General features: G+C 40.5%; 2 protein-coding genes and 3 pseudogenes across 2 annotated transcripts in view; all 5 read left to right on the plus strand.

Annotated features, from left to right (window-relative positions):
- LOC140941470 (adenylosuccinate lyase-like) overlaps positions 1-15,591 on the plus strand; it is a 113,290-nt gene that overhangs the window by 35,241 nt on the left and 62,458 nt on the right. The window lies entirely within an intron of this gene.
- On the plus strand, positions 1,743-3,182 carry LOC140940691 (uncharacterized; annotated as a pseudogene).
- On the plus strand, positions 4,202-6,421 carry LOC140940693 (uncharacterized; annotated as a pseudogene).
- On the plus strand, positions 8,773-11,513 carry LOC140940951 (uncharacterized). The gene has a single exon (XM_073389914.1). It carries the CDS (start codon positions 8,864-8,866, stop codon positions 10,442-10,444), a length of 1,581 nt encoding a protein of 526 aa, XP_073246015.1. The 5' UTR covers positions 8,773-8,863; the 3' UTR covers positions 10,445-11,513.
- On the plus strand, positions 11,615-14,149 carry LOC140940695 (uncharacterized; annotated as a pseudogene).

The following is a 15,591-nucleotide window of genomic DNA, read 5'->3' on the forward strand; positions in this document are numbered from 1 at the left end:
ATTTAGCAGAAGTCGGCGAATTTCTCTTTTAAATACTTTCGTGGGTAGATTTCTCAAGGTACTCAGTATATCATTCCACAGTATTACACCAAATCTAGGAAAAGAACGCTTATGTATCTCTAACCCAAAGCTTTGTACTTAAAATTTCCTGGAGGTGGATGATCGCGTGTTGTATGTATGAATACTGGAGTTTTTTAAAAAATATTTGCATAATATTTAAAGGAGCGTTAGTGACTGCGAATTATTGTGTAAACACCGGCATACGTAACTAACAAAATGTTGGCAGGATTTATCGTTCACTTTTTCTACTTAAATAAAATGGTAAGTGACTATTACCGTTTCTTCACAAGGGAAAATCGTATGAAATCTACACAGAAAAAATGTCCTGCTTTTAGATTGATCACGTAAAATTTAGGGCGATAGAAATCAAACCATATTATGAGTATGGCCTTAATTTAGAACCACCTTGTATGTACAGCTTTTGGTAGGACTGTGGTGCGTATGCTCAGCGGTATTACGCGCCAAGAGTGTGTGTGAAACATAGCATAGCCTGCGTGCAAGATCTCCAGGGAGCGCCGCCAGAGCGCCCTGGAGAGCTTGCTAGCAGGCTAAACATGGCAGAAATCGTTGTGTTTACTGTTCCCTCTACGTGTTAACACGGGCTGGTTTACACAGCACGGTAGAAGCTACAAAAAAAGGTTCCCTCTAAGCACTTGATTGCAATGATGGCAGTTCGAGGGTTAAAGTTTTCGGTATTTTCACACGTCTACAAAATTACATTGCTTCCGAGTTTTTCTTTTCTTTTCCGACCTTGTCAACAGCTACGACCCGACAGTGCGACCAAAAAATCTTGCTCACTGTGATTCATTTGAAAGGCACACTTAGATTTTTATACTCGAAATTGATATAGAGGTGCATCGCATAAGTTTGAATCATTGTCAGAGAGTGTTAATTTAGTGACTTGAACCACCACCTACCCCTCCCCTAAGTCAACATTAACACTTACTTCTCATCAGGTGGTAACGAGGCGTAGGATGTTGTTCCTGAAAAACTAGGAAGTTTTCAGAAATTCCAGGGCTTGCGAATGATAACAAACGCCAGCCGTATATGAAACTAGAAAAACCATGTGTCGTTCACTTTTTCTACTTGATATAAAAGGATAAATAATAGTTTTGTTTTTCTAAGACAAAACTCGTAAAAAAAATTGTTTCATAGAAAAGGGGATGACTCTCCTTTAGAATGAACACAGGAGATGTTGATACAGTGGAAGCTCTCGTGAGCGGACACCCTCGGGACGCGAAAAGATGTCCGTAACGGGACACACAGTATAGGCATGGCTTTATTTACGGACTCTGAATTCAGAACCGCCTTTTTAAGCACAGTACATAATATCATCAGAAGATTCTGCAAATACTTTAATTGTTAAAACTATTATTAGACGAGGTTGAGCAAAATATGGTGATTTGTCAGTGGCGAGCAGATCATAATTGATCTGCGGGAAAACACTGCGATAATCGGGTTCGATAATTGTTCCATTATTCGGTCAACGAAATATCTGCCATTTTGACGCCAAAGCGATCGCAAGAAGGAGAAAAGGCCGGTGCTATTTGCGTATGAGCAGAAGATTATTTGCAGCCAAACACAGTTGAACGACATTGCCCATGAGCAGACCATTATTTGTAGGCAGTTATCTGCAGGTCACGTGGTGGGCTCTCGGCCAATGAAAAGGAAGAAAAATTTGCATGAAATGGCGATTGTCGCTTTGGAAGGCCATAAAGTGCGCATTTTGCATATAGATTCTTGGCGGCGTTGCGTTGGGGTCACTCGCTATTTCAATACTGATTTTGAATTTGAGAACTTTAGAGTTCTTTTCTTTAATGTACAGAAAACTAACTGGACGGCGGTTTCCAAGAGATATCAGAGAATAATAGTGACAGTTTCTATAACAGAAACCTTCGTGATTCAGCTGTGGTTGCTTCTTCTTATGTTGACAATGTTTGAAAGTAGTTTGATAAAAAAGCTCAATCTAATCACACTGAATCTTCTGGGCGCATCATTCGACACTTGTTTCAGGCTCTATTGTCAGATGTACGGCGTTAACGTAAAGTCTTGGATGTCTTAACCGCTCAACTGCCTCTTCTTTTGCTGGCGAGTAACAGTTTACTCATTGGCAGAGAAATAGCAAAGAACAGCGAAAGAAGCAAAAGAATCAAGAAAGCGATCAAGGTAATGGCCATGCTGGTAGCTCAGTTTGCTTTTGGAATTCCAATCACTTTTGGTTTCGTTTACGTCCTGACACCTCTGTATGGTAAAGCATCTCAAACCTACAGAGCGATCATAGCCGGGGCTTTGCCCTTAGTAACTGCTATTCCAAAGGTAATTGTACGCTTGTCGGCGCAAAGAATCGATTTTTGTACATCCAGGAGCTTCGCACATGCTGTTAAACGTACTCCACAGCGCTTCCGCCATCGTTTTTTGCGTTATGCAAGCCGTAGCGGACCTGTGTGAAATCAAACTTTTTACTCTTCTCAGCTTCGCGCATGGTGCAATAGACTTGCTGGAAAGGTTATCCGCATTTATCTTTGGTACTTTGTTTACAAGAAGCTCAAAAGAGACGAGAGGGAAACCATTTTGAAAGCAAATCAATTTCGCTCGCTAAGGAGCATGCGCTTTGTGGCCGATATGAGCATTCAGATGATCCTGGGCGAATCAACATCATTGATAGCAGCGGTCGGTTTCATTCAGCTTTACAACTTCATGTACAACCGCAATGGTGCTTGATGCAAACGATTCTACTGAATTTTCCAGAGATACTGATGACAATCCCTGTGTGATTTCTCCCAATGCGAAGTTTATAATTTTGTCGCAATTCGTGCCGCGTGTGGATTCGTTGAGCGAGTACTGGAAGTGGACACCGTTCTGTTATATTTCTATCGGTTTGGTTTGTGTCAACAAATTTCGTGTTAAATGGTGTCCATAAACTTTGTTTTTTACATGTTTATGTCTTCTGTTCAGAGCGCTTTTCGTGGCGACCATATTGTTTCCGGCGGTAACTTCTGACTGAATTGAGGTCTGCATTACCTGGCGCTCATTATAAACGCGCGTGATGTACATGCAAACCTTACAAAGTTTCTTATACTTTGATAATGAAGAAGCGGTTGGGGTTTTATTTAAGGTTTAGATATAGTGTGGGTATAAGTGAACAAATACTTTTCGTCTCCGAATGGGTAGTTTGTTGAAACGAAACCGGAAATGCTTAACACGTAAACGAGATTGCGCGGGACCGTCGTTGGAGTATGACTTATAGTAAAATTTTTCTATGTCTTATTGTTAAAGAAAAGAAAATGACAATTTGGCGACCACTTGTTGCAATCTGGCGCTTGAAAATGGTCATTTACTCGTCAGATGACGCCTATATTAAAATGTTAAGTTTGGACTCTGTGAAATAAAAAAGGTGAACGAACCACTTTGCATTTTATAATTTCCCGAAACCTTTTACGGTTCACTACGTTTCAAATAGCTTTGATTTTTTAAAAGATCCTATTTATTGAGTCGTCTTAATCTTGGAAAACGAAAACAGAACATTGTCCACTTGTCTGCAGTTCTTTTCCTTGCTCCCTTCAGGAAAAAATACTTAGCCTATATTAAAATGTTAATTTGGACACTGTCAAATAAAAAAGAAAAACGGACTTTGCATTATAAAATTTCCCTAAATTTTTTTACGGTTCACTACGTTTCAAATAGCTTTTATTTTTGGAAAGATCTCAGCTTATTAAGTCGCCTTAGTCTTAGAGAACGAAAACAGTGCATTGTCCACTTGTCTTCAATTTTTTTCTTCACCGCCTTGAGGAAAAAAACACTTAAAGGACACAGATACCACAGTCATTTACATTATTTTCGTCTTTCCAAGAACTGATCGATATAAACAACTTGCTTTTCTTGGAGCTTCTGACAAATGACGACAATGTTCTTTGTTCTGTGAATAGAGCCAGGGAATATAATAGCTAGAAAACAAAGAAAACTTCACAGGTTTTGCACACGGGGGTAAACCCCAACAACCTTGTGTTAGAGCTTCTGACAAATAACGACAATGGTCTTGGTTCTATAAAGAGGTGAGATTTGAAGAACTTGAAATTCAGCCGAGAAGAAGCAGTAAGGCAGTGAGGAGTATTTGATTTTCACTAAGATAGTTGATAAACTAATGGGAGCTGCTTTCTCGCTCGAAGGCGTGTTCGCGTACATCTCGGAGACGTTCGCCGCTGGATTGATTCAGTCTTACCAAGGACAAGGCCTTCGAGAGGACGCTCCATTACTGCAACGCCAAAAGTCCTTGGACGATTTCAAAAAGTTTGATATAAATGATGAGATTTTTCAAGAGTACGATCCTCCTTCAGAAGACGACAGCAAAATGGGATGGAAGAGATCTCGCCCGCCAACATGGCGACTGTCGCTTTGGAAGCCATGAAGCATGCGTTTTGTATTCAAATTCTTGGTGGCGTTGCGTTGGGATCGCTCGCTATTGTAATACTGGTCCTAGATTTCAATACCGTTGATCTTTGCTATGATATGCAGTCCAAAAACTGGACGGCGATACCTAAAAGAATTCAGGCGGTCATCGTGACAGCTGATACAACCGAAGCCTACTTGGTTCAACTGTGGCCGTTTCTCGTTGTGTTGACAATGTTTGGTTGGCGTTTGATAAAGGAACTCAATCTACTTTTTCTCAATCTTCTGGGCGCTTTCCTCGACACTTGTTACAAGCTTTATTTACAAGTTTACGGCATTTACCACAAGCCCTGGAAGTCATTTCCTCTGAACGGCCGGTTTGTTCTCTTGTTGTTGATGTACAAATTGATCATTGGCAAAGACATAGCTAAGAAAAGCGAAACCGAAAGAAACAAAAGGATCAAGAAAGTGATCAAGGTATCGGCGATGCTGGTAGCTTAGTTTGCTTTTGGAATACCGATCACATATGGTTTCGTGTACGTCCTAATACCTCTGTATCGCGAAGTATCTGAAACCTACAGAACGATTATAGGCGGGGCATTGCCTCTAGTAACTGCAATACCAAAGGTGATTGTACGGTTGGCAGCGCAAAGAATCGATTTCCTTCATCCAGGAGATTCGCACGTATTGTTAAACGTACTCCACAGCACGACTGCCATCGCTTTTTGTATGATGCAAGAGAACTGACCAGCCTCCGACTTTTCATTCTCCTCAGCTTCGCGCATGGTGTAATAGACTTGTTGGAAAGGTTGACTATCGTTATTCGTGATTATTTTTGGTACTTTATTAACAAGAAGCTCAAAAGAGACAAAAGTGAAACCATTTTGAAAGCAAGTCAATTTCGCTCGCCAAGGAGCATGCGCTTTGTGGCCGATATGAGCATTCAGATGATCCTTAGCGAATCCACGTCATTGATAGCAGCGGTCGGTTTCATTCAGCTTTACAACTTCATGTACAACCGCAGTGATGCTTCCTCCGCGTCTACCAACATGGTTTATATCACCCAATTTTGCATTCGCGTCTCCATTGCTATAAGCATCGATTTCGTTTTTAACTCGTTCTCGTTTTGGCTGCAGATGTCCTATTTAAATATCGCAGTGGTGCGCGTCTTTACCACCCACTTGTTTGCTGTTGTAAAAGATAAAAACACTTCAGGAGTTATAACATATGACCATAGTTGCAAGGGGCCTTTCTCAAAGTTTTATCTGATGGGTTTTTTGATGCTGCAAAAAAAAAGAGTGACAGAAAAATGTTGCTCAATCTCATTTATTTGAAAAGCAACAGTTAGATTGAATTATCAAAATTGATACAGAGGTGCATCCCATAAGTTTGAATCTGTGTGAGAGTGTTAATTTAGTGACTTGAACCACCACCTACCCCTTCCCTAAGTCAACATTAACACTTCTCACTAGCACAAAATTGTGACTTATCGGAGGGATAGGTGGTCACGAGGCGTAGGATGTTGTCGTTTACTTTTTCTACCTGATATGACAGGGTAAATAACAATTTTGTTTAAATTGTAAGACAAAAATCGTAAAAAAATACATTTGCTTCATAGAAGAGGGGATGTCTCTCATGTAGAATAGACACAGGAAGTGCTGATCCTTTCTTTGTTGTTGTTGTCATTTCGGTGCCAATTATGGCGATGGGAGAAGAAACACTGCATAGGCATGGCTTTATTTACAGATTTTGAATTCAGAACCACCATTTTTAGCTCAGTACACAATTTCATCAGAAAGTTTTGCTAATACTGGTAGTCATTAAAAATTTGAAGTGTATTCAACCAAAAAGGGGCATTATGTGAACTCACTGCATTATTTATTGCATAATCATTGACATGATTTTGTGGGGCGGGCGCAAAATAGATCCCATTTCTCGGCTGTAATGTAAGAAAACCGCCGTGAAAGATATTGTGTGTTGGGGGGGGGGGGGGGGCGGGGGGTAGCTAAAGTGGCTAAAAAAAAAAAGTTTTACAGAAAAGTTTTACGAGAGACGCTTTTAGAACTGCGCCTTTCGCACGCAAAAATAAATGCAGAAATGCGCTGAGAAATGCATTCACAGACACCATCACCGGTGGACTCATATTTGTCGTATCGAGATCTTGCCATGCAATATCATATCCCTTTGCCAGAAAACAAACATTAAACTGTTCCTTTTGGTGATTACATTAGACCTAATCCCTTAATTCAGAAATTAAATTAAAACTGTTTTCCCGTTTTGTGAGAATTGTAGCTGAACTTATGACCATACCTTTGACAGGTGCAGTGGCAAAGATTTGGAGGGTAATTCGAGCTAGATATAGCCAATTATGACGCGTAATAATTTACTTTTGCTTTTAATGGAGGTCAACTGAGTAGTGCTCTGATAAAGTGAATAAGTTTTCTCGGTTTGAGAGTGATCATTATCGTGGATAAGGATTGAATCTGGACATGAATCTGGATCGCAACACATTTTCAAGCTCTCCCAGTAGACAGTTAAGTCTTGTTTGGTTTTTATTTTAAGACGATTTTGAAAAACAAGAGGAAAGTATTAAAGATATAGACGACGAAAGATTTCTTTACGTCGATACTTTTAGCTTTAAGATACTAAACAATTATTGGATGAGGGTTTTGTGACATTCGCAATAATCAAGTTCGGGGTAAGTGTTATCAGCCGAGCCGAAGGATAGGACATCACAAAAACCCGAATCTAATAATTGATTTATTGTACATTGTTTTGAAGAAAATAACGACAAACACAGCGTCGCAAAGAACCTGAATTGATATTGTTATTGGAAATCATGCATTGTGCGCGCAACCTACAGATTAGTTAGTTATCTGCGAGCAGTAGGTTGCGCTGATTTCCAAAATTAGCTGTAGTCTCTTGGCCAATGAGAAGACAGATAGTTAGTATAAAGTATACTAATTTAAATTAGTGTGCTCAGTCAAGAGGTGTTTAGTAGTATTCCGGCAATCCGTGGAATGCTGGTTTTCAAATGTAAATCGAAACCATTCAATAGATAAGCGAGAAAACCTAAATATAATGGGGTAGTAACATTTTAAAATATCCCTCGCTAAGGCTCGAGTCTGCCAAGCAAGTGTATGTGAAATTTAGGGCGCTTTCGGAAAAGACAGCGCTGGCCGCGAGGGAGGAAGACGTGCGCACGCATCGGCGGTTATCTCGCCCATATATTTCTTATAAGCCTACAACATAAGCTACCAAGGCTGCTTATCATTAGTAGTCAGAACTGCCTGGTTAGACCAGATTATATAGAGAGAATCCCACTATTAAACAAGACTCAGTATCCAGCGAGATCACTCTATTCGCAAATATCAGTCATGCACGGCATTTATGGGTTTATGGCGAAAACTCACGGAGAACTATCCTATTTCTTTTTTCACCATACCAGGTCCTGGCCGGTGTGGCCGAGCCGTTCTGACTGTAATAAGCACCCTAAGACTCTCTGTGCATTTTTTCATTCCTGAGAAATTACGAAAGATGTTTTACCCATGTTTAAAGAGCTTAGTATGGAGACACCATTTCACCATTTTTTTTTTCTGTGCTAGCTCATTTTGTTACATGGTTTACTATAAGGAGGTCACAAAGAGAAACACAGATAAGATATTAAAATAACTTAAAGACTGACTTTAGCTCGTTGTACTAAGGTCATTCTTTCAGAAGATTCGCGCGTGTTTTACAGGCTCATTCCGGTTACCCGCCTGTTCGTGGCAAGTTCCAAGATCACAGCATATTTTTGGAGTGAGTCTTCCATTGATCTTAAGTTCGTTTTTTCCCATATGGCTTAAATCAAACTTAGCTTGTGACTCAAAATTGTAGTTGAAGTATTTCCGCCAGGCCATTTTTAGTGATAAGAATAAATTTCCCTATGCTTTGATAAACCTTATTCAAATAAGGGAGACAAAAAGGCCTCTGTTTGCATTTCTATAACTTCCCGGAATTTTTTAACGGTTCAGTACCCCAAAAGTTATAGGGTTATACCTTTTCTTCTATACGTTTGTATCGCGTTTCAAATAGATTGTATATTTTTAAAAGATCGAGATTACTTGATCGTGAGTTGCCTTATTCTTTGAAAACGATAAGTGTACATGTCCTTTTGTTTTAAATTCTTCTCTGTGCTGCCTTGGGGAGAAAAAAAAACGCTTAAAAGGTCACAGATGCCAAAATTAAGCTCATATTTCGTCTTTCTAAGAACTAATCGATCACACCAACAACAGTCTGGTCATGGAGCCTCTGACAAATGGCGACTATATTCCTGGTTCTATATAAGCAGTGAGATTGGTAGAACCCAAAAGACAGTCGAGATGAGGCAGTAAAGCAGCCGGAAGTATTCGATCTTTGACTATTTAGTTATAAGCCAATGGCAGCTGCTCCTTTGTCGCTCGAAGGCTTGTTTACGTACATCTCGGAGAGGTTCGCCGCTGGAGTGATTCAGTCCTACCAAGGGCAAGTACTTTTAGAGGACGCTCCATTACTGCAACGCAAAGATCCCTTGGAGGATTTCAAAAAGTTCAATCGAAATGATGAGATTTTTCAAGAGTACGATCCTCCCTCAGGGGACGACAGCAAAATGGGATGGAAGAGATCCCGCCCGCCAACGTGGCGACTGTCGCTGTGGAAAGCCATGGAGCATGCGTTTTGTATTCAAATTCTTGGTGGTGTTGCGTTGGGATCGCTCGCTATTGTAATACTGGTCCTAGATATCAATACCGTCGATCTTTGCTATGATATGAAGTCCAAAAACTGGACGACGATTCCCAAAAGAATTCAGGCGGTCATGGTGACAGCTGATACAACCGAAGCCTTCTTCGTTGAACTGTGGACGTTTCTCGTTGTTTTGACAATGTTTGGTTGGCGTTTGATAAAGGAACTCAATCTACTATTTCTCAATCTTCTGGGCCCTTGTTTCGACACTTGTTACAGGCTTTATTTACAAGTTTACGGCATTTACGACAATCCCTGGAGGACAGTCCCTGCCAACGTCCTCTTTCTTCTCTTGTTGTTGATGAACAGTTTGATCATTGGCAGAGACATTGCTAAGAAAAGCGAAACTGAAAGGAACAAAAGAATCAAGAAAGCGATCAAGGTAGCGGCGATGCTGGTAGCTCAGTTTGCTTTTGGAATACCGATCACATATGGTTTCGTGTACGTCCTAATACCTCTGTATGGCGAAGTATCTGAAACCTACAGAGCGATTATAACCGGGGCATTGCCTCTAGTAACTGCAATACCAAAGGTGATTGTACGCTTGGCGGCACAAAGAATCGATTTCCTTCATCCAGGAGATTCTCACATATTGTTAAACGTCCTCCACAGCGCAACTGCCATCGTTTTTCGTGTTATGCAAGCGGAATTGACCAGCCTCCGACTTTTTATTCTCCTCAGCTTCGCGCATGGTGCAATAGACTTGGTGGAAAGGTTGACTATCGTTATTCGTGATTATGCTTGGTACTTTATTTATAAGAAGCTCAAAAGAGACAGTAAGGAAACAATTTTAAGAGCAAATCAATTTCGCTCGCCGAGGAGTATGCGCTTTGTGGCCGATATGAGCATTCAGATGATCCTTTTCGAATCAACATCGTTGATAGCAGCGGTCGGTTTCATTCAGCTTTACAAATTCATGTACAACCGCAGTGATACTTCCTCGGCGTCTACCAACATGGTTTTCATAACCCAATTCTTCATTCGCGTCTCCATTGCTATTAGCATCGATTTCGTTTTTAACTCGTTCTCGATTTGGCTGCAGATGTCCTATTTAAATATCGCAGTGGTGCGCGTCTGGCGCAAGAAAGGGCGGAAACATATGCTCGTTGCTTTTATTTTGACTGCCTTGACACTGTGTTACTTTGTATCTGACTTGTTTGCTGTTGTCGAGGCCAAAAACACTTCAGGAGTTATAAAAGATGATATCAGTTGCAGGGGGCCTTTCTCAAAGTTTTAAAGGGGCTGTATCATAAAAATAAGAAAGAATAGGTAATATTAGACGCACGGTCATTAAAACTAGAATGTTTTAAAAAATGACAACAACAACTGCAACCTTTTTTCAACAATTTAACTTAAGTAATTACCGGCATTGAACAGCAGATAGCAGCTGCTAATCTAGGCGGGACAGAGGAACAAGTGAGGGTTAACTGTTAATGATTATTATTACATAAACACAAAGTTAAGGAAACAATAACTTTAGAACTTTGAGAGTAAAATCAGTGGAAACTTTAAAGACTTACTTAATTGCTAAGCCAGTCCAACTTTTTTAATAATGATAGGTGTTTCTATATAGTCATTTTCTTTTACCAAAATATCTAGGAGAAGTCGGTGAATTTTTCTTTTAAATACTTTCTCGGGTAGATTTCGCAAGCTACTCAGTATCTCATTCCACAGCATTACGCCAAATCTGGAAAAACTGAAGAACGCTTATGTATCTCTAACCCAAAGCTTTGTACTTAAAAATTCCTGAGGGTGGATGACCGCGTGTTGTATGTATGAATACTGGAGGTTTTAAAAAATGTTTACATAATATTTAAAGGAGCGTTAGGAACTGCAAATTATTATAGACTTTAAGATCCAACGACGTGACGGCAATGAGAGCGTCGCTTAAAAAGTGAGTTCGCGTTCTTGCAGTCTTTATCGCAATTATTCCTACCCACTTACTTTGTCCAATGTAGGCGAACCCTCCGGGAGTTGAATTCCTAGGGACCATATTCAAGTACAGAAAGAGAAATTAAATTTCGTCGTCGCTTGTTTACATCCTTCATAAAACGCGAAATTAGGCATTTTCTCGTCGTAGTCGTGCAAAAACGGGCAAAGAAATGTACAAAAAAGCGTTATGCACGTGCAAAGTTGTTGTTTTACTTATAAAACCTATTGTTTATTTGACGTTCTCGTAGCCGTCCGCGTGTTCGGATCTGAAAATCCCTATTGTAAACACCAGCATACGTAACTAACAAAATTTTGGCAGGATTTATCGTTCACTTTTTCTACTTAAATAAAATGGTAAATGACTATTACTGTTTATTCACAAGGGAAAGTCGTATGAAAACTACACAAAAAATGTCCTGCTTTTAGATTAATTACGTACACTTTAGGGCGATAGGAATCAAATCATATTATTGGTATGGCTTATTCACAGTCTTTAGAACCACCTTGTATGTACAGCTATTGGTAGGACTGTGGTGCGTGTGCACAGCGGTATTACGCGCCAAGAGTGTGTGTGAAACATGGCATAGCCTGCGTGCAAGATCTCCAGGGAGCGCCGCCAGAGCGCCCTGGAGAGCTTGCTAGCAGGCTAAACGTGGCAGAAATCGTTGTGTTTACTGTTCCCTCTGCGTGTCAACACAGGCTGGTTTACACAGCATGGTAGAAGCTACAAAAAAAAGGTTGCCTCTAAGCACTTGACTGCAATGGTGGCAGTTCGAGGGTTAAAGTTGTCGGTATTTTTACACGTCTACACGAGTTTTTCTTTTCTTTTCCGACCTTGTCAACAGCTACGACCCAACAGTGCAACCACAAAATCTTGCTCACTCCGATTCATTTGAAAGGCACACTTGAATTTTTCTACTCGAAATTGATATAGGGGTGCATCTCATAAGTTTGAATCTGTGTGAGAGAGTGTTAATTTAGTGACTTAAACCACTACCTACTCCTTCCCTAAGTCAACATGAACACTTACTTTTCACCTCGGGCAAAATTGTGACTTAGGGGAGGATCAGGTGGTAACGATTGAACCAGACAGTAGGGTAACGCGGCCCACACCGGAGATGCATATTCTAAAATGGGCCGCACAAGGCTACAATAAACCTGAATGAGATCAGCTGGGGGAGGCCTGATTTCATTAAGACACGCAAAAGGTAGAGACGCTTGCGTGCTCTCTTCACAATATAGTCGCAGTGAATAGACCACGATAAATTGTGCGACAGGCGGACGCCGAGCACTTATAAGATGGTACCTGATCTATAATACAGCCCGACATCTGTAAGGGAGATAGGTCGGAGGGCTTATACTATAAGAAATCTATGCGTAACTCTTTACATTTGGATGGATATAGCTTCATACCATGACTACTAGCATAAGAACAAATATCCCTAGCTATAAAGGGCGGCATGCTGGTTGAACATCTAGGAATAATCTCTAAGACTGAGAGATCGTTCTCATGCTTAACTCTAGTTTTCCAGTCCTTCACTAGGTTGTTGACGAGGATTGCAAACAACACGGGGGGCTAGTCTTGTTCCCTGAGAGATACCGCCCCTTGGAATAACGCTGTTGGAGAAAGTACTACCGATTTTGACTTGTTGCGACCTTCCCGTCAAGAAGGCCCCAATGCATCTAATTAAGGCCTCATGCACCCCCAAACCGCGAAGCTCAGATACCAAAACAGAATGATCCACCAGGTCAAATCCTTTGCTAAAGTCGGTAAACAAGATGCGAGCATAGCAATGGCTGTTGTCAAGCGCTTATACAGTGAAGCAAGTAAACGAGCGCTTGCGTAGTTGATCTGTCTGGGAGTGCAAACTGTTTTAGATCAATTTTATCGATGACTTGATTAAATAGGGGGCTAACATGAAACCCTCAAATATTTTAAACCCTCAAATATTTATTTTGATAAAAAAGATCAATCTAATCACACTGAATCTTCTGGGCGCGTCATTCGACACTTGCTTCAGGCTCTATTGTCAGATGTACGGCGTTAACGTAAAGTCTTGGATGTCTTAACCGCTCAACTGCCTCTTCTTTTGCTGGCGAGTAACAGTTTACTCATTGGCAGAGAAATAGCAAAGAACAGCGAAAGAAGCAAAAGAATCAAGAAAGCGATCAAGGTAATGGCCATGCTGGTAGCTCAGTTTGCTTTGGGAATCCCGATCACTTTTGGTCTCGTGTACGTCCTGATACCTCTGTATGGTAAAGCATCTCAAACCTACAGAGCGATCATAGCCGGGACTTTGCTCCTAGTAACTGCTATTCCAAAGGTCGTTGTACGCTTGGAGGCACAAAGAATCGACTTTCTTCATCCAGGCGATTCGCACGTGCTGTTAAACGTACTATTCAGCGCGCCCTCCATCGTTTTTCGCGTTATGCAAGCGGACCTTATCGAAATCAAACTTTTTACTCTCCTCAGCTTCGCGCATGGTGCAATAAACTTGCTGGAAAGGTTGACAATCCTTATTCGCGATTTTGTTTGGTACTTTATTTACAAGAAGCTCAAAAGAGACGAGAGGGAAACCATTTTGAAAGCAAATCAATTTTGTTCGCCAAGGAGCATGCGCTTTGTGGCCGATATGAGCATTCAGATGATCCTTGGCGAATCAACGTCATTGATAGCAGCGGTCGGTTTCTTCCAGAGTTACAAGTTTATATACAGCGGTCAAAAGGCGTTGTCCGTTATAACCGAATTTTTCGTTCGCGTCTCCATTGTTATTAGCATCGACTTTGCTTTTAATTCTTTAGCCTTTTGGCTGCAGATGTCCTAAATGAATGTTGCCGTAGATCGTGTTTGGAAGAGGAAATGGCGGAAACACATGACTATTCCTTTACTGTGACAGCCTTGACCATGCTTTACTTTGCTGGTCGCTTATTGCCCATTGTGAGCGCCAAAAGTTCTTCAAATAGCACAATGAGCAAGGTGAACTGTTCACAGCTCATCTTAGAGTCGTGACCTAAGAAAATTTATTTTGTCTCTCTTTTGTTATAAGTTTCAGCGCACCTCCATCGTAACCGTTCTAAGTCATAGAAAGAGTTGTTTTGTACAACGGCCATATAAACCTTGAGTAAGAAACAGATTACTTCAGTTAATTAGTGAATTTCCATCTCCCGGGGTGAGAGCTTACTCCTTTTTAAAAGCTTCACAGGTGTGTACTTCGCCATAGGGCATGGATTTTTAACCGTTAGTGTGGTCTTATATTTGGTCTAGATTTTACTGAACCATTTGTGTTTGCAATTGTGTGAGGTAGTTTTGTCGCCATTCGTACCGCGTGTGGATTCGCTGAGCGAGTACTTTAAGTGGACACCGTTTTGCTATACTGATTTCTATCGGTTTGGTTGGTGTCCACAAATTTCGTGTTGAATGGTATCCATAAGCTTTGTTTTTGACATTTTTATGTCTTCTTGACATGTTTATGTCTTCTGTCCAGAGCGGTTTTCGTGACCGCCGTATTGTTTATGGCAGTTAGCTCTGTCTGCATTACCTTGGGTGCACGATAAATGCGCGTGATGTCCATGCAAACTTTGCAAAATTTCTTATACTTTGGTAAAAAGGAAGCGGTTTGTGGTTTACTTAAGGTTTAGATATAGTGTGTGTAAAAGTGAACAAAAACTTTTCCTCTCCGAATGGGTAGTTCGTTGAAGCAAAACCGAAGCTGCTTAACACGTAGACGAGAGTAGTATGGCTGTTGATAAAATTTTTCCGTGTCTTTTTGTTAAAGAAAAGAAAATAACAAATTGGCGACCACTTGTTGCAATCTGGCGCTTGAAAATGTTCATTTACTCGTCATATGGCGCCTATATCAAAATGTTAATTTTGGACCCTGTGAAATAAAAAAGGTGAATGGACCCCTTTGCATTTTATAATTTCCCGAAACTTTTTACGGTTCACTACGTTTCAAATAGCTTTGATTTTTTTTAAAAGAACCGATTTATTGAGTCGTCTTAAACTTGGAAAACGAAAACAGAACATGTCTTCGACACTTGTCTTCAATTCTTTTCCTTGCTCCCATCAGGAAAAAAACACTTAGCCTATATTAAAATGTTAATTTCGACACTGTCAAAAAAAAAAAACGGACTTTGCATTTTATAATTTGCCTAAATTTTTTACGGTTCACTACGTTTCAAATAGCTTTTATTTTTGAAAAGATCTCGACTTATTGAGTCGCCTTACTCTTGGAGCACGAAAACAGTGCATTGTCCACTTGTCTTCTATTTTTTTCTTCGCCGCCTTGAGGAAAAAAACACTTAAAGGACACAGATACCACAGTCATTTACATTTTGTCTTTCCAAGAACTGATCGATATAAACAACTTCCTTTTCTTGGAGCTTCTGACGAATGACGACAATGTTCTTTGTTCTATGAATAGAGCCAGGGAAAATAATAGCTAGAAAACA

The sequence above is a fragment of the Porites lutea genome, chromosome 6, assembly GCF_958299795.1.
Source record: "Porites lutea chromosome 6, jaPorLute2.1, whole genome shotgun sequence".
NCBI classification, from domain to species: Eukaryota; Metazoa; Cnidaria; class Anthozoa; order Scleractinia; family Poritidae; genus Porites; species Porites lutea.

Coding starts and splice junctions, on each gene's coding strand:
- LOC140940951 (XM_073389914.1), top strand. CDS start 8,864: ATGGCAGCTGCTCCTTTGTCGCTCGAAGGCTTGTTTACGTACATCTCG.